The sequence below is a fragment of the Pteropus alecto genome, unplaced genomic scaffold, assembly GCF_000325575.1.
Source record: "Pteropus alecto unplaced genomic scaffold, ASM32557v1 scaffold3, whole genome shotgun sequence".
In the NCBI taxonomy this organism is placed as follows: domain Eukaryota; kingdom Metazoa; phylum Chordata; class Mammalia; order Chiroptera; family Pteropodidae; genus Pteropus; species Pteropus alecto.
In genome coordinates, this window is record NW_006442484.1 from 16446706 (window position 1) to 16466977 (window position 20272).

At 36.2% G+C, this 20272-nt stretch overlaps 1 protein-coding gene across 1 annotated transcript in view; it reads left to right on the forward strand.

Moving 5' to 3' along the window:
• HNMT (histamine N-methyltransferase) overlaps positions 1-19908 on the forward strand; it is a 33783-nt gene extending 13875 nt beyond the window's left edge. The window contains exons 4-7 of the mRNA XM_006921041.3: positions 6145-6252; positions 7324-7454; positions 13526-13619; positions 19115-19908. Of these exons, the coding sequence (XP_006921103.1) occupies positions 6145-6252; positions 7324-7454; positions 13526-13619; positions 19115-19470 (689 nt within the window). The 3' untranslated portion in view covers positions 19471-19908. The remainder of the gene's footprint in view (positions 1-6144; positions 6253-7323; positions 7455-13525; positions 13620-19114) is intronic.
• Positions 19909-20272: the final 364 nt, after the last annotated feature.

The following is a 20272-nucleotide window of genomic DNA, read 5'->3' on the forward strand; positions in this document are numbered from 1 at the left end:
GTATTTTGATACGAGAAATGAAGCAAGAATAGATGGAAATCAAATGGCAGGAGATAGCTCAACAGTCTTTAATCCTCCATTTTCTTGACCTGCAGATTTTCTCATTTGGAGAAGCCCCAGGGTTCTCAAGTTGGGATTCATTTTTCAGTTAATGTAGGCTCAGTCAAAAGGAGAAGCCATCATGAATACATGATGAGTGCTCTTCCAAGTTGTTACTTTATTATGGAGCCATCTATTTAGAAAGGTAAATTTTCATTTCCTTCATTCCCAGTCTCTCTCAGCCTTCTCTAAAATGCCACCTTTTTCATGACGTGTACTTGACCACCCAATTGAAAATCACAAAGGCACTCGTCATGTCTTCCTCTTGCTCTTTTTACCCTTGGTTTTCTCCATGGGACTTACCGCCATCTGTAAAGATTAGATGTTTTTGTCTGTTTTATTTGTTGCTCTATCTCCAGTGATTAGAACCTAGCATTTAGTAGGTGCTCAAAAATATTTGTTGAATTAATGTATAATAGCTTCAGTTTATTGAGTAATAACTATATATCATGGACTATGGTAAATTATTTTCATATAACGCCTCTAACCTTTACAGTGGCCTTGTAGCATAGGCCATATTATCTCTAATTTACAGATATGCAATTTAAAGAGCAGAGAGATATTAAATTTGCATAAGGTGATTTCAGTGAATATTATATTTGAGTTGAGTTTTGTCTGTATAACCTTTAACTTCCATTTTCATAGTTTGTTCCATTCTTAATCAAATGACCTTGGATTTCAAGCAAAAAATGCAACATTCCTCTGCTGTCTCATTAAACATATCCTTGAAATTCGGGGAGTGGAGAAAAGTTGTCTAGAAGATGAGATTTCCTCTTCCTCCTCCACTGCCCTCTTTGTTTTTTAACTTTTTATAAGTTCTACCATCAGGGACATCAGTTACATGTCCATCTTTAAATATAGACATGATGCATTTAAAATATGGCTTCATATGAAAGCAAGATATTATAACAAAAATATGTCTGTAAAATTAAGTAAAACACTCAACATAGCCCAGAAAAGAGGTGAGAAGTCATTCTATAGTTGTGGTTGATTTGAGGAAGAGGGTGGTACAAAGGAAAGAGATTTGCAAGAAAGAAGATTTTTAAAATTTAGTTTTAACTTTCCAAATCAAAAGGTCAGCTTATTCTGTTTGATAGAAAATAGCATAGGAGTGGACAGAACAACAACAAAAATAATCCACAGTCCAGCCTAATAGAAAACAATTTTTGATTGATGGTTAGTTGACACATGTCTGGGTTTTCCTAACCTTGCTCAAGTTCTACATATTGATAAATTGAGAAAATCAGTTATGTCATCATAAAATGCACAGACTCCAAAATTATTAATTTGCTTTGGTAGTCAAAAAAGAGAGAGAGGAGAAGAGGAGAACAGATGGGAGGGATGAGGAGGGGAGGGGAGGGAGCAAGAAAAGGAAGATGGTATATTGGAATAGAGTTGTTTAATCATAATTTTTCAATTTGTCACAGGAAACTTTGCAGATTTTGTTCCAAAAGTTTACAGGGAAACACATAATAAGGCTTTAGTTAACACAAAGAACTGTTGCATTTATGTATCTAAAGGCTTAGGATGTCAAAATAAGTAGTCTGCACTCATCAGAATTATGATTATACAATGCCTAATGAGAAACCATATGTGAAAGGAGAGTGACCGTAAATGAACATGTATTGCCTTATTCTACTTAAATGCTGTTTTCTGGATCTCAAAGTCAAGTTTCCCAGAAGGCTTTCCAGTATACAATAAAAGCAGGCTGCTGGCTTCCATACTTTTGTTTATCTCTGAATTTGCTCATAATTTCTGAATTATTTGATTGACTCATTTCTAGTTTACTTTCCCCTATTCTTTTGGCACATTAGTTTGGCTCATGTGCTCTCTAGAATAATTTATAGAGTGCTAATGCCTGATACTGGAGCACATTCATATTACAGCTCCTGCTCAGAAGGGTTCAGTTGAGAAAGAACAAATTGTTTCCTCCACCACTCCCTCTTTTTTTGTTGTTCGAATCTCTTAACTGTTAGTTCATGGTACTATAGGATCTGATAGCCCTTCATATGCCTTTCAATGACTGATGCTCAGAATACCATTTTAGCATCTTTGATGCTGTTTTAAAAACTCATTGGAATCAAGCCTTTGCTAGTGAATAAAATAGTGAAGTAAAGCAATAATTTAGATCAGGGAACACAAGAAGGTTTTATCTGTCTTACCAACTCCAGTCAATTGATGGGCAGTTTCGGTCTCAAGGACTCTGACACTACTTCCAGGCTCTGGGAGAAAGAGTATCAAGGTAATTAGTCATGTGTGGAAGTGTTCGAGATACATAAAATTTAGTCAGATTAAGTGAGGAAGGGAGGGGAGAGTAATCCTGGCAGAGGAGAAAACATGGGCGATGGACAAGAACATGGAAGAGCATGATGTATATGGGGAGAGAGGAGAGAGAGAGGAGTGCAAATGTAAGAAACTTGGGGTTCTTGGAACCAGAAGTTTCAAAATATGAAGTTGTGAGAGATGAGAATAAGGAAGCAGGCAGAGTGGTCTATGCTCAATTAAAGGTGCTTAGACTTTCCCCAGTTGATTAGTCATTAGACAGTTTTAAGCATGGAAATGATGGGATTGCTTAGCTTAGAGTTTTGAATGTTTGTTGTAGTGATGCCTTTGAGGAAGACAAAGTTCAGAAGAGATAGGCTGAAGTTTTAGGACATTGTTGCAGTATTATAAGAGATAGATAATTTGGGCCTGAACAAGGGTATTGCTAGTAGGGACGGAAAAGAGAAAGTGAAAAAAAAAAAAAAATTAGCAGGAAAACGTGTAGATGGCCAGGGAGAGGATGAAGAAAAGAGCAAAGCTTGGGTGACTGGATGGATACTGAACAGTCTAGGTAATGTATCAAGAAAATATATATAACTAAATGCTAAACGTTTAGACTAGGTTGTAATACTATAGAACATCTGAACTACCTCGCTATTGATTCTCTTTTTGTTGAGGAAGAAATTCAGATAAATCATTTTTAAAAATGCATATCTCCTATTTTTTAGGAATACTAGAAAGCAAACTATGTAGGATATGAGACCAAGGGAATATTATCTTATGGGAGCTCTCTATCTCTACCTGTCTGTCTATCTCACTCACAATAAGAAGTAATACAGTCCATTATAAATAACAAACGTACCACCGAAAATAAGTGCCTTATGGCATGGTGGCATTACTTATTGTCAAACCCAAGATACTTTTAAGAGTGAGAGTTGGAGTACTTTTACCAAGAACAAAGGTAAAAGAATTAAAATTATTGTAACTTTTTGAAATATTTATTGAACAAGTTGTTTTATTATATTTGCTTATTTATCAAAGTTCTTTTAAAAACCTATTTTTGAAAATAAAATTCTAATAATAATATTTTATTAAAAAAATAAAACCAGATAGGACACCTGCACAATGAACTTGATATCAAGTGGAACTGTCCCTAGCAAACAGGAAATATGGTCACCTGACTTATGAAGTCAGAAATGGATTTGATGTGCTAACTCCTGAGGAAATAGTTTTATTGTCTCTTCTTGTTGTTCATTCATTTCTGTTAGAGATCCAGCAGTGAATGCACAGATGGTTCTTGTCCATATATGGGCTCACACTCTAGAGGTTGTTATCAGACATGGTTTCCGTGTCTCAATTGCAGTTCTAGCGTTGTGACCTCTGTCACTGCCCTAGGAGAAGGTACTGGCTGGTTCTATGGCAGAACATTCTGGTGGTTGGGAAAGTGACAAGACAGGAACATAGCCTGGGAATGTGCTAAATACTTTCTGTCATTTGCACGGATCCAAAATGTTGGGGTCTAAGTTAATGGAAGAAGAGCTCATTAAGCTCCAGGGGAAAGGATTGCATTTCAACTATCTGAATTTCATAATGTTGGACTTGGGAGCCTCAAAATTGATATATGTATTTTTTTAATTTAAAATACATGGCTATGCTGATAGAAGCAAGAACAGAGCTGTTGGTTTCTGGTCCTTTGGGGCAAGCTAGAATCTCTCTACTTCTCATTAGCCGGGAGATTTTCTTATCAGCCTTTGCGTTAGTTATTTTATTTACCCTTCAAAAATAGTTACTTAGAAAATTAAAAAAAAAAAAATCTTCTTATGTCCTTATAGTATTTGGTATCCTCCTATTTCTTAGTATGAAATAGAAGAAACATTTTAGTCAGACAGATGTGCCTTTTGTGTTTGGGAATTATCTTGTGGAGTTTGTGATAGCACTGTGGTCAGGATTAAATGAGGTGTTTGAAGTAAAATGCCTAATATAGTTTTGATAAATAGTAGGTGGCCCATAAATGTCAGCTGGAATCATTAAGAAAAATTTAAAGGTTTCATGTTTGGGTCAGTTTGGAAGAAAATTATCACATGGTGTCCTTAACCTTCCGTTTCAGCTTTCTTTCCACTCCTTCTTCTTATTTCCATACTGTCTCCTATTACCAATACTTGGGGCTCTCGTTATATGTTTAGACTCCCCTCTTTTCCTACACTAGCATATTCTGTTCCTGATTTATCTTCCTCAGCTTATTCATTCTAGACCTCCCAGTCTTGTGATCTGTTTTTGTTGCCTGCCATATCTAACCTTGAAAAGGTTCTTTTAATGTAATTTATGCCAAAACATTAAAGATTAACATCATTTTAATATGCTAGTCTTGCCAGCACATAGGTCTATTTTAGTGAAGATGTCAACATCATAACCTAAAAGAATAAAAATATAAAACTTTAGTTGGAGGCATCAGTAATAAGGAGAGAAGACATATTTCTAAAGAGAGGGAGTCAATAACAATAAAATGAACAATTCACATTTATTGGGTGCCAACTCTATCTTGTGCTGCATTTTATATGCATTGCCTCATGTAACCCTCATAACCAATAAATTATGTGCTATTATTGCTATTTTTCTAATGAGAAAAATACAACTTGGAGGGGTAAAGCAAATTGCCAAAGATCATTAACACCTAGTAAGTGGAGAGGATAGATTTGGACTCAAGTTCATCCAGCTTACCACCATCTTTCTCATGCAATCACTTACAGTCTAAATTTTCATCAGGGCGGGTATCAATGTCTCTTCTTATCATTTGCTAGCACCTAGTGCAGTGTCTGGCACATAGTAAACAATCAATAGTTGGTGCTTGAATTGATGCATAAATATCTATTCTGCCATAACCTCCTCTCCATTTACCTCTCTGGTATCACCTCTTTCTTGGAGGTCCTGCCTTGCCTAATATTCCAAAACTCTGAACTGCCAGCACTCCCACATATACTGTTCTGCTTTCTGACCTCATACCTCCATCTTCCTGTCCCCTCTACCTGCAATTCTCATTGCCTCAGAAGTATCTGGTTAATTACCACTTACCCTATAACGCAGAGCTCAAGAGTGCTCTTCTTCCATTAAGCTCTCCATCTCTTTGGTCCCTCTTCCTATTCTCTCCCTCATTCTTCTCCTCTTCCCACCTCAGTCGAACCCAGTCGAAGTTCTTTCCATTAGGCCATAGTGTTTTTGAAGGCAGGTGTCTGACGTATTTTCATATCCTCTTTTGTACCCCACATATTTTGCATCTGATATGTTTTTTGGTATGCTTCTAGCCTAGCCTAGTTTATTCTAAGGTGCATTTATATATATATGCACCTTAGAATAAATAATGAACCTTAGAATAAATATATATATTAACATCTGTGAATTGGGGGTAATACATCTTCCAGTTAATGATATCTTAAAATTATAATTATAATTGATGGTGGTTTTTTTCTGACTTAGCGGTACAAAAGGAAGAGTTGATTGCATCTTATAACTGATGACATCTTAGCTTTAATGTAATACAATAATAGATATTGCATGAACAAATGAATGAATGAATAGCAATCATAGCCCTCCTCAAATAACACTATTATTCCTACTTACAACCTAGCTGTTCTGCATCATAGACAATGTGGCATGGGAAGAGTTGAGCATTATTTTTTATATATGATGGGCTTTCCTGGTAAAACTAAGACAGATAAACTAGCTCAAATTATTCTTAATTATTTCTTTCTGGACCGATTTGATTCATTCCCTATGCTTGTATTCTAGGTGAAATTGATCTTCAAATTCTCTCCAAAGTGCAGGCTCAATACCCAGGAGTTCACATCAGTAATGAAGTTGTCGAACCAAGCACTGAACAAATCGCCAAGTACAAAGGTACCTATAACCCCTGGTGCTGTATGTCAAATTCTATCCTGAAAGGCTTGCCATCCCAATTTGTCCCTTCAGTCATTAAAAACATAGTTACTTGGGATGTTCTTTGTAATCTTATTGGGAGGAGAACCTCTCAATTAATAATCAATAATCAATTTATAATAAATAATCAATTTATTTTCTTGACAGGCATAACTAAAAATCTCAGAATATGAAGAGTGAATAATTGAACTTTTTTTACAGACTCTCCATCCATTCGCTGGTCACCAACTATTATTTTTGATGTTTATTCTCAGAGACAGTCATTAATTCATTCAGAAATATTTACTCAGAATCCCTGTCCTTAAAGAGCTTATGTTTAATGGGTGATAGCAAGATTTTGCAAACTTTTTCTGAAAAACTCCAAATAGTCTTAAATATTTGACTTAGAAGGCCATACGATCTCTGTCACAACTAATCGACTCTCCTATTGTAGCACTAGGGCAGCCATAGACAACACATAAACTAAGAATTTTGGTATGTTCCAATAAAATTTATTTATAAACACTAAATTTGAATTTTATATCATTTTCACATATAATGAAATAATATTCTTTTGATTTTGTTCAACCACTTAAAAATGGAATGACATCAGATATGAAAGACAGAAGCATGATGTCAAGAAGCAAAAAGTATGTTTTTAGCATGCAGTTCATTTAAAAGTAGGTAGTGTGCAAGATATGGGCCATGGTTTGCTGACTTCTGGGTTACAGAATCATATCATCTGTTCCACATCAGTTTTCCATTGATAAAATCCTTCAGTTTATTTCCTATTAATACTTAGGTAATGTAACCTATGTTTGATCAGGGTGCTCATAATTATTTCTTATTGACTCTTTCTTTCATCTCTAATTTCATTTAATACTAGAAAAAAAATCAAAATTAATCTCTGGTCTTCCAGAGCTACATAAAAAAAGAAAATGTGCTTTATATCTGTTATGTATATAACACTGATTACATTAAAATTCTAAATGGAAATGGGTTTCACATTTGCAATTAAAATTGATGGTGTGCCACCTCTTCTCTGTATTTCAGAGTTTGTAGCCAAGTCATCAAACCTCGAGAACATAAAGTTTGTTTGGCATAAAGAGACATCATCTGAATATCAAAATAGAATGATAGAGAAAAAAGAACTTCAGAAGTGGGACTTTATTCATATGATTCAGGTAAGAAATATTTATTGTTATATACACTCATAAAGAAGATTTTTCAGAAATATGTATGAAGAGTGCCTAATAGTCTAACTTTAGAAAAAAAACGACAGCTTCTGGTTAAGATAGCGAAGTAGTTAAATGCTGTGTTTGCCTCCTCTCGCAACCACTAAACAGAACAACCATCTCTGGGAGTCACCAAGAGTCTGGCTGAACAGAAATCCTACAACTTGGGACACACAGAAGAGACCACCTCAAGATGGTAGAAGGGACAGAGGTGCAAAACAGGCTGGTCCCACACCCACCTGTGGCAGTTGAGAATTGGGAGAAATATCTCAGCTACAGTGGTCCCCTGGAAGAGTGAGGGGTCCTGGCCACACACTGAGCTTCCCAGCCCAGGGTTCCAGTGCTGGAAAGAGAAGTCCCCACTGTGAAAAACAGCAGAGTTTGTGGCTGAGTGAAATGCAAGGCTGAAGGAGTAGCAGACTTTCCTCTTAAGGGGCCTGTGTGTACACTTACTTAGTGATAGACTCACTTTCTCTGAGCTCTAGCACTGGGGCAGCAGCTTGAAAGGCTCCAGTGACATATGGGGAGGAATTGAGTTGTCTAGCTTTAGGGCAAGGGCTAGAAGTGTGGCTTTCTCCCAGACAGAAGTGCTGGCAGAGGCCATTGTTCTTTTGTTGAGCCCTCTCCCGTCAGGCTTACTAACCCAGGCAGCCACCATATCTGAGTCTCCATCAACATAGCTAACACAGTTTGCCCCGCCCTGGTGATTTCCTGAAACCAGGCCCCTTCCAACATGCAGGCCCACCCAAAACCACTTCCAGTGGAATTTCCATACGAAAGTCCTGTCCTGGCTCATGCAGAGGACTTTCCTAAAATCTCTCAAAGGTTTACAAACCCCAAACAAGCACCATCTGGCCTTAGCATACTCCGTACCTCTTGCTGAGCAGCTTCAAGCTGTGCAAGTGGCAGCTGGCCTTGGTTTGTGGCTTGGCCTTTTGAGGCACATCCTAGCTCAGCATGGGTTGTGGCTATCTGTGGATTGCTTGGTGGCTCATGCCACATGGCCCTGGGCAGGGCACAGGCCATGGTAAACTTGGCCTGTGGCAGTGCCCCTCCCAGAAGGCCATATCCACTGGCCAGCTTTAGTCTGAGCCTGAGCATCTCCTAGAAAATGATACACCCAAGGGGTAGACTGAGCCCTGCTAAAGTGTATCAGCTCCTGCATAAAAGCTTCTCCACTGTAGTCACCCTCAAGTCCTCACAACCAATCAGCCTGAAGGTCAATTCCTCCCATTGACATGCAAATAGCAACCAAAGCTGAACTACAACAGGAGGGCACACACAACCCATACCAGGGACATACCTGGAGTGCCTGGCTCAGGTGACCAGGGAAGACTGGACCACTGGGATCCACAGTACACCTACTACATAAGGCCACTCTACTAAGACTGGGAGACATAGCAGCCTTACCTAATACATAGAAACAAACACAGGTAGGCAGTCAAAATGGAAAGACAAAGAAGCATATCTCAAATGTATGAACATAACAAAGCTTCAGAAAAAGAACTGAACAAAATGGAGACAAGCAATCTATCCGATGCAGAGTTCAAAACACTGGTCATAAGGATGCTCAATGAACTTAGGAGAAGAATAGATGGACTCAGTGAGGACTTTAACAAAGAAATAGAAAACGTGAAAGTGGAGATAAGAAACAAAAGAACCAGTCAGAATTAAAGAATATAATAACTGAAATGAAGACTACCTTAGGAGGAATTAGCAAAGATTTGATGACGTGGAGGATCAAATCGGCAATTTAAAAGAAATGCTATCAGAAAACATCAAATTAGAACAGTAACAAGAAATGAGAATCCAAAAAGATGAGGATACTTTAAGGGACCTCTGGGACAATATCAAGCATACTACCATTTGTATCATAGGGATACCAGAAAGAGAAGAGAGCGAGAAATTAAAAATCTATTCCAAGAAATAATGACTGAAAACTTCTTTAACCTGGTGAAGGAAATAGACTTACAAGCCCAGGAAGTACAGAGTCCTAAACAAGATGAACTCCAAGAGGCCCACACCAAGACACATCATAATTAAAGTGCCAAAGGTTAAACACAGAGAATCTTAAAAGCAGCAAGAGAAAAGTAATTAGTTACCTATGAAGAAGCTTCCATAGGACTGTCAGCTGATTTATCAATAGAAATTTTGCAGGCCAGAAGGGATTGGCACCAAATATTCAAAGTGATGAAAAGCAAGGACCTACCCAAGATTACTCTACCTAGCAAAGTTATCACTGAGAATCAAAGGACAGATAAAGGACTTCCCAGGTGAGAAAAAGCTAACGGAGCTCTTAACCTCCAAACCAGTATTACACAAAATGTTAGAGGAACTTCTTGAAGAAAAAGAAAAAAAAGGTAAAAAATATGAATAATAAAATAGCAATAACTACATACCTATCAACAATTACTCTACGTGTAAATGGATTAAATGCTCCAATCAAAAGATAAGCTACTCTAAGTGTAAGTGGATTAAATGTTCCAATCAAAAGATAAGGTGGCTGAATGGATAAGAAAACAAGACCCTTACATATGCTGCCTCTAAGAAACTCACTTCAGATTGAAAGACACACATAGACTGAAAGTAAAGGGCTGGAAAAAGATATTTCATGAAAATGGGTACAGACAAACAAAGAAAAAGCTGGGGGTAGCAATAGTTATACCAGACAAGGAAGGACCTAGTAATCCTACTTCTGGGTATTTATCTGAAGAAACCCAAAACTCTACTTCAAAGAGACATGTGAATCCATGCGTTCATTGCAGAATTATTTATTTATAGTAGCCAAGATATGGGGGCACTCTGAGTGTCCATCAATGGATGAATGACTAAAAAAAAGGTGGTATATACACATATACACACAATGGAATAATACTCAGCATAAAAAAGAATGAAATCTTGCTATCTGCAACAACATGTATGGACCTAGAAGGTACTGTGCTGAGTAGAGTAAGTCAGACAGAGAAAGACAAATACCATATGGAAAATAGAGAACAGAATAAACAAACAAAAACAGAAACAAGCCCATAGATACAGAGAGCATTTTGATGGCCGTCAGATTAGGGGGGTAGGAGGATGGGTGAAGCAGGGAGGGGATTAGAGGTACACATTGGTAGTTACAAAATAGTCATGGGACTATAGAGTATAGCATGGGGAATTCAGTCAGTATTATTGTAATAATTATGTATGGTGTCAGATGGGTACTAGATACTGGATTATTCAGGGTGATCACTTCATAAGTTACATAAATGACTAATCTCTGTGTTGTACACCTGAAACTAATATAATATTGTATGTCAACTATAATAGAAAATATACAAATATAAAAAATAAAAATGACAATCTGATTTAAGATTTTATAAGTGAGCATATTCAAATAGAGGATAAAGATGTTGATAAAACTAAGAATTTCTCTGTAACATTTAAAAAGCCAGTTTGCTCCACTCAAAATACTTCCAGTTATTGATTTTTTTTCAAATGGCTTAAGTAATTTTGTGCTGAGTCCAGCAAGTGGTAAATCCTGCCATGTCCAGCACGGCTCTGGAAAATAAACCTGAGTGGGAATGGTGGGAGATTAAGAAAAGAAGGAAGATAGAAAGCTGGGATCAAGAGGTCCACTATCCACTGATGAAGGAGTAGTGGCCCAGTTTTATTTTTGCAAGCTGCTTTTGTACAAGAGCATATGCAATTGCCAACTAAAATAAGATTATCCCCACCCAACCTACACACCCTGCTATAATCTTTTGCATTTCTGTCTGCTCATCCCTGCCTCAGGAGTGACACCAGTTTGTTCTCTGATCAGTTTGTACTTCCCCATTCTTAGGAGGGTTCCTAGAGGTGAGGCAACCCTTGGTTGACCTCACAGACTGTAAGGACCTTGTCAGCTTGCAATCCGCTCTCCACAATTTTGTAGGACTGAAAGTTCATAGATAATTTGACAGTAGAGTCTAACATATTGTAACACAGTTCAATAGCTCTCATGGTCTAGATGGACCAATGTCTCAGAGTTTTTCTGTATCCTCTTGCTTTTGCCTTCTGTTGATGACCTGGTTAGTGTGCTTGTGACAAAAGGGGCAGGTTAGATGGTTCTTCGGGTCACAAAAAATTATTAATGTCAGTTAGTCCTTCAGTAGGAATTTATTTCCATGGTCTAGCACCAACATTGTATTTCTTGGAAAGGTAGTGACTATTCAGTAGATGGTATGGAGACATATTTCTGGACACCATACAGGTATATAGGCATCCTTTAGAAGATGTATATATAATAGAAATAGCACAGTTAACAAGATGCTTCTTACTTTCTATACTCTATAGTACAGTCACCCCAAAGGAATAAACATGAAAAAAATCAAAGGAAGAAAAGACTCCAAGGTAGAGATATTTAGGCAATGCCGCATCTCTGCTTTGTTAGCTGATAAAGTCTCTTACCTGTGAGGAGTGGTTAAGATTGCCCAGGAAGCCTATGATGTTTCTCTGTTAAACTTCCTTTCTCACCTGCTCCTATCACTATTTCATAGCTCCCTCTCTCTCCTTACACCTCCATAGCCCTTCCCCACCACTCATTCCCAGCTGATGACCTCATTCCATACTGTATAGGAAAAAGAGAAACCATCAGATGGAAACTCATCTTTTTTCACTCTCCAAATTTACAAACATAGCTGCAAGTGTACTCACCATCTCTTTCTTTCATATTATTACAAAAGCCTCTGTTTATCTAAAGCCAATCCCTTCACTTATGCTCTGGGTCTTTACCTGTTATAAAATTTTACAGCTTCAGTGATCATTCTCCTATTTATCTTAAAGCTTCCATGTTTGGTCTGTCTTATAAGAACTCTGCTTCCTCTGTTCCTCTCTTCCTGTCTGTACTCCGTATTTTTTCTGTGCTATGTCTCTGTCTCTTCATTTTTCCTGTAGTCCTAACACTGCCATGACATTCTTTCGATTTAATATTCACTGCCAACTGCAAAGAATCTCAGGGTCTATTAGGCCAAATTTCTAAGTATCTACTATGACCCACCTACTCTTTTTTCACTAGGTCATGTCATAGATTTTTAGCCATTTTATGGATTAGCTAGCTGTATCTGCCTACCTATGTATGGTCCCTGTGGTGAATTGCATGGAATGATCTGATACCATATATGGTCCCTGAGGCATCATAGGCCATGTGCAGGTCCATTTTATTTCATTCATTCAAGTGAGAGGGGCAGAGCTTAATTGTTTTTGTTTTAGGCAATAAATTCCATCATGGGAATCTATAGAATATGGAATTCTTGTCCAAAGGAGATGAAGATGAGGTATAAGAAGTAACTGTCTGTGGAGGTAGAATCTAGGAATACAAGCCCTTAGGGAAAATTTTTCACTGCCAATGTATAATCCCAAGCTCTATATGTGTTGGGTGGCAAGGCGTCTCCTTTCACTTCACCAGAGATGGTCCAGAATTATTCAAAAAGGGTGGACTGACTCCTAGCATCTTGTGACCAAGGATATAACTTCATGCTTAATCCGGTCCTTTCTTAGAGAATCAGTGAACATCAGAGTCTGTAACATTTTCTGTTATTTAGAAAAAAAGCATCTGGGAGCATATGGTGAAGTTAGTGCAAAGGACTTAATTTTAAAGCAGCGTTCCAGAGCTCAGGTCTGTCGTTACGGTGCCAGCACCATTTTCTCCCAGAAGAACTACAATTCACAATATATAAAGTAAACATAGAATCACTGCCTCCATGTGGAGTGGAGACTAAGTGTCTCCAACTATAAATGTCTGTGTTATTAAAGCCAGAAGAGTAAATTTAAAACTATTTGGCTCTAGTTCAGCAATTAACATAGTTTTCCTTTCTTCAAATGTTTTCTCACATTATTATTTCACCTCTCCATATAATATCTTTAACTTTTAAATTTCTTAAGTGTTTTGTTGAGTAAAATCTACTCAATTTGAAAATCAAACTTTCTGGTGAGTATCTAATCCAAGCATCAAAGACATTGATATACAAAAGTGTCTCATTTCTCTTTTCCTTCATTTCTAGATGCTGTATTATGTAAAAGACATCCCAGCTACCTTGAAATTCTTCCATAGTCTCTTAGCTTCCAATGCTAAGATTCTTATTATTCTTGTGTCAGGTAAGTTATTTTCATTCAGCCTGAATTTTAAAACAGCAGTAGTGCACATATGAATGGATGCATGCGTTTGAAGGCCATTTTAGGAAAGTCCTTCACAACAGCTCTCAATTTAGGGAGTCTAATAGAATTAAATGTCTACTTACTTCTTTATCCTGGGGAAATTTGTTATTATCTATATAAAATTATTTTTTACGTAACATAGAGCAAATACAACTGTTAGGAATTTTTCAATGAGACTAAAAATATTAACTGTTTCTGTTTACCTCTTTTTTTTTTTTTTCCCTTGAATATTTCTTTCCCTTCTGTTATATTTATTAATAAATAAAGCTTTAAATATTTTGGATGCCATCATATTGACTAATTTGTAATTCTAGAGACATTATCAATATTGTTCATTATAGGTTTTCTCAAATAACTATCAAAAATGGTTCACTTGTTTTGCATTGTATTTTTAAAAGAACACATTTGACCCTGTCATGTTGCTTCCTGGGATATAATAAGTACCACACAGAGAATGTGAGTAAACATGTTAGCAAATGAAACACTGACATTGTTGAATTCATTAGTGCATTACTTCTTTCATACAGCAATCTTTATGGACTAGACACACAGTACTAGGCAGATAGATTCCAGATACATAACACTCTCTGTTTTCTTAAGTTTATACCAGACCCCATAGTCAAAAAACATATGTCACAAAATTCATTTATCCTTAAATATGAAGAATGACTTTAAGGATGGCAAACATGGCTGTTGCCTGTAATCCTAGGTTTGAACTCATGTGAGATTTTGGCAAATGAGAGCTCCTATACACAACCTCTTCCCAAGGAAACATTTCGATATACTATTTTTATCTCTGTTTAGTTAAAATTACTCATTTATGTGGGAAGGTTCTGTCTTCCCATTTAGAAGGGCTTATGTAAACTGGCTGCTTCCTACTAACCTCTCTAAATTAGGACACTTGGGTAAAGCACTTTGTATTGCATTTAGGAACGCATAAGTAAATTTAGTTATTAATATTGAAGGCAGTCTATTCTTAATAATCTGTATCAATAATACAGAAAAAGTATTGCAGGCAGAAACAATGATTCATCCAGAAATAATACGTTTGATTTTAGAACACATTTAATATCAATAGCAGGTCCACTCATATTTATATTTGGTTTATTCCTAAGTATTTTCAGAGGTATTTGAGTCTCAGAAGGCAGCTTTCTATGAGTAGATGTCCACCAATAAGAAGAAGCCAGCGCAAGATTTAGAAGTGACATGAGTAGTCTACAAGCAACTGAGAATTGACTTAGTGCCCTTATGAATACAGTATTCTGCTGGCTATATCATGAATAAATTAATACAATCCATGGCTTATTGGCATCAAGAAATGTACAAACCAAAATAGGCCCAGTGAAATTTGTGATAATACATGAAGCAAGAATGCTGAGGCATGTCTTGGCTGTGTGAACTTGAGTCTAAATTGATCCAAAGGCTATTTATGGATAATCATACTTACATTATAGTGCATCTCTGCATATATATGATTCATTTATACTATTATATATACTTTCATGGGAAAAATCAAAGACAGTAAAGGCTGAAAAATCAGTTCGCTTTTTTAAAAAAAAGTATTTTGAGTCAAATATTATTCAATCAGTGTGGTTTGATGGTGGACGTATTTCACTAACTTTTTCAGTATGTAATTCATAATTCTTCATCACTGCACACAGCACAGGAGACAGGTATCCCAAAGAAGGAACCTTGTTAATATTGTTCCTAGATGTAAGCATGCAATAATAACAGTTGTTGAATTATTAAATAGACTCTCTATTACCAACTTTCCTTTATCATATACGCTTCTTTCTTAGATGATATTTCTTCTTAAAAAACCGCTTATCAAAAGGAGAAAACAGATTTAGGTATTTTATTTTGGACATTCACTTGTCTCCTAAGGCTAAAAGTCATAGCTTTATTGCCTCTATCATGAGTTATTAAGTAAAGAAATTAAATATAAGTAACAAAAGTTAAAAATAAAACCACCTTGTTCAATACGATTTCCTTTGCAATTAAAGAAAATATTCTACCTGAAAAGGAAAATAAAATTGTCAAATATGTTTATCTTTGTCATCAACTTAGTATAACTTGAATGTCTCCACATTCCCCACTTTACAGGCTTATCCTTGACTCATAAAAATCCAGAATAAATGACTGGAGCTCTCATTCCAAGTAACCTGGGTGGTTTTTCACTTGCCCTGTGACTCCTGAGGATTCCTGGGGGTCATGCTTATATACTCCTGTTGGTTGCCAGCTACTGTTTCCCCCAAATTTCCGCTCCTAGTTCAATTTTTGCTTTATTACCAAATCTTGCTTAAGGGAAGAGATTTCTTCTGTGTTCCTAAGTATCCATTACAGAACTAGGCCGGCTCAGTAAATAGTCATCTAATTATAGCAAGCAGAAGTTCCTGACTATGAAGGTAAAAGATTTGATTTGGGGATAAAAAGAAGAGAAATAAGAATAAGAGGTGCATCCCACACTAAAATGATGTCAGTGACATGTTTTTCTGTAAATGTAGTGCCAGGTATTAGTTGAATGGGTTGTTAATTAACATGAAGTCTCTCTTAAGAGAAGTTATGCCAGGTATTAGTTGAATGGGTTGTTAATTAACATGAAGTCTCTCTTAAGAGAAGTTAGCTAGAAAGAGATCACTAAAATTTTCTGTCTTTTCCTCTCTTTAAGGAAGGAGGCAAATCATGGTCTGTTATTTTTAATACATCAAGGAAAAAAAAACAATCTGATTTATATCATGTTGAAAACAAAAGTAACACCATATGCTATTCCCACCGAGAGCCATTATAATGCATCAGTCAGAAAGTATATAATTGGTCAGCTCAGAAATGGCACTGAGTCACAGAACACTGACACCAGCAAATTTTAGGCAATATTGTTTTGTTCTTTTTTCTCTGCCAGGTTAAAAAAATAATAATGATAACATTATTCTAACATTATATCAACCACTGATATATTTATTTTCTTGTAAAGTCCTGTTTGTAGGCAAATTCTTATTCAGGAAGACAATCACTATATTTGGTATGAAAGATCTTTTAATATATACTCATGACTCTCGTTTCGTTTTTTTTTTTTTTTTTATTGAACTGAGGTTTTATTTTTTTCTGCTTCATTTCAATTCCTAGAGCATATACTGAAGTTATCACTCTGTCTTCTGAAATATAAGTGGGACATCAATTATCTAAGTTATTTTTATTACCATTTCCTGTCTTGGAGAATCTCTTTTATTAAGTTAAATCAAGGGACTTCAGCCTAGTCAGTGGATGAGGGTGAGGGGGCTTTGAGCATCCCGTAATTATATGCACAACCGTGTGGGTATGTATTGTTTGTGTACTTTTCTGGAGAGTCCGTTACTTTCATTAGATCATAAAGGAGGTCTGAGAACCAAAAAAAGCTCAAGCCTTCAATATTGGGAGTTCATATAAAATATCGGTTCTCTCTTCTGTTGCTTTGGCCAACTCCAACTTAATTACCTAACACTTCAGTGTTTACTATGTTAAGAAAGTGCCTTATTTTCTTAATTCAGTTAATTCTTTCAGAAGTTCTGTGAATAGATACTATTATAACTCCTGTTTTAGAGTTGATAAAACTGAGGCACAGGCTCATACAGCTAGTAAGAGGAAAAGGCAGACTTCAAGCTCAAGCAGTCAGGCTTTAGTTACCACTCCTAACGACTGCTCTGCACTGTGTATATAACAGCCCAGTATTATATGCATGTATTAGAAGGTCCATAAATTGATATTATTCATTTTGATTTATTATAATTATAGATTTCTGAATAGCAAGTTTGCTTTTTCACAGTCTCAAGATTATGACCAGTAGAAATACATTATCAAACTAATTCCACGTAACGTTCATTTACACATCTGTCATGTGCTTAGCATTGTGCAATGATTCACTTAAAGTATCTCATTTAATACTGGCAGTTGCAGTTGAGGTAAATGTTCCTTATCCCCATCTTATTGATGAAAAAACTCAGGTTCTGAGAGACTAAATAACAAACCTCGGAAGTGTCAGAAGAATAGTGCAACCTATCTGTTTTTCCCTCAGCTGCTGCATCTCTTAGCTTCTCCACTGGGTTGGGTTTTCAGTTAAATACAATGGACATTGCTAAAACATCTTCTAACGTTTGGGACAACATTTGTAGGAATCAGTCTAGTTATTGGCAGCCCAAGACAGCATCTAGTAAGTGGACAGACAGGAGGAGCTACTTCATCTCTAGTTTGAGTATATCATCATTGTGTTTACTGTGTTCTTTCTTTCAATTTTAGTTTTTACTCTGTAGATACTCTCTTCTGAATTCCAGACTAACACAAATAATTGTCTTCTTTCTATCACTACATGAATATCCAAAATCATGCCTGATGATACGTGTAAACGTGCTCCTCCATCTTTCTTCTCATTTCTAATAATAACAATTTTCTCTTTTCAAGTGCTTGGGCCAAAACCATTGGAGTCATCAATGGCTCTTTTCTTTTACTCACATCCAATATCCAAATTGTTGGCAAATGGCAATGGATCTAGTAGTGTAACATATAAAAAACCCAGCAGCTTCTAATCACCTCCAAACTCACTGGTCTAATTTACCATCCATTATCTGTCACACAGATTATCGCAGTAGCGATAATCTTACTGTTCTCCCTACTTCTGTCTTTATTCCCCTATAATCTGTTCTCATCTGTGTGGCCAGAGTGACCTTATTAAAATGCACATTATGTTAAGTCAACCTAATGTTGCATTGTTCAATATGGAAGCCATGTTTGGCTACTGAAATAGAAATTTAAATGCATTAAGATGAAATATAACTAAAACACATTTCCTCAGTCACACTAGCCACATTCAAATGATCCATAGCCACAAGTGGTTAGTGGCTACCATACTGGACAATGCAAACGGAGAACTTGTCCAACAATCCAGAAAGTTCTATCAGACAGCACTACAATGGCTTCTCATTTCCATTCACTCTCTCCCTTGTTCATTCAATTCCAATCTCACTGGCTTCCCGGATAGTACTTAAACATGCCAACCATGTTCCTGCCTCAGATCCTCTGCAGGTGCTCTTCTCTCATCCTGGAATAATCTTTCCTCTGATATATCTGCATAGCTTATTGGCATGTCTCTGCTCAAATGTCACATTATAAGAGAGACTCTCTGTGACCACCCTGTATAAATCAACAACCATCCAACTCCTTGACCTTCCTTACTCCTTGCTCTGATTTGTTTTTCATTAGTACTTAGCACCATCTGATACATAATTTATTTACTCATTTATTTAACTTTCTCCTCACACCACTCCCACCCTCGGTCCTTGAATTGAGCTACACAAAGGCAAGGATATTTTTTATTAACTACTCTATCCCAAGCATCTAATGTACTGCCTTGTAGAACAGGTAAATGAAAGAAAGAATAAAAACATGAACTTTGTTCTGTCACACAGGAATCAGTGGCTGGGACAAGCTATGGAAAAAGTATGGATCCCGCTTACCCCGTGATGACCTCTGCCAGTATGTTACATCTACTGACCTCACTCAGATGCTGGACAAGTTGGGGATTAAGTATGAGTGTTATGACCTTCTGTCCACCATGGACATATCTGACTGTTTTATTGATAGCAATGAAAATGGAGACCTGCTTTGGGATTTTTTGACAGAAACCTGCAACTTTAATACAACAGCGCCACCTGATCTCAAAGCAGAAATTGTGAAAGATCTGCAGGAGCCTGAATTTAGTGTAAAGAAAGATGGAAAGGTTCTTTTCAATAACAGTCTGAGTTTCATAGTGGTTGATGCATAAATATCAATCATGAGAGTGTGTTAAAAAATTCTATTTTGAACAATGTTGATCATTCATTTATTTCTGTATTAAAATTACAAATGCATCTTGTAAAATTATCTCTTATGTGTAAAATCTAAAAAATTCCAAGACATTCTTCCATGTAGACTCATATATGATATTGCTGGTGTTATCCATCCCATCCCTTCTACAAGTAAGCAGACCATGTGCGAGCTAAATACCACATAAACTAGAAAAATAAGACAACTAGGTTTCACTGGCTTAATGACGATAAAGTCCTTTCCATTTGTTGATTGTATTGGAATTTCCTAAAATATTAAAAAATTGTGTACTATGTATTTTTTATATATTAGTATGTGCTTATTAATACTTTGAACACTAAGAAAGTATATGTTTACTGTTTTTTTCTAGTTTTGTGAAGAAGTATTTGTCTTTATACATACCTCTTGTAGTTTCTATTTTTGTCATGTGTTTCCATTTCATCCCATTTTAGTTTTTAATTTTATGATTTTTGTAGTGTTTTGTTTTTTGATAAATTACTATTTTTTCTATTTTATTCAGTCAAATTTATTTCTTTTTTAATTTCAAGATTTCTGACACATTTTAAAAAGCTTCTAAAAACTACTTTGAAATATTACCATATTTTATCATAATAATTTTATAATTTTACTTAAAAAAATAAGTCTTTGATATGTTTGAAATTTACATAAGTGTAAAGAGTAAGATGGAGAACAAGCTGTTTTTCCCTCAAAAAGAGAAGCCAGCTATATCAACACAATTTACTTTGAAAAAAAAACTCTTC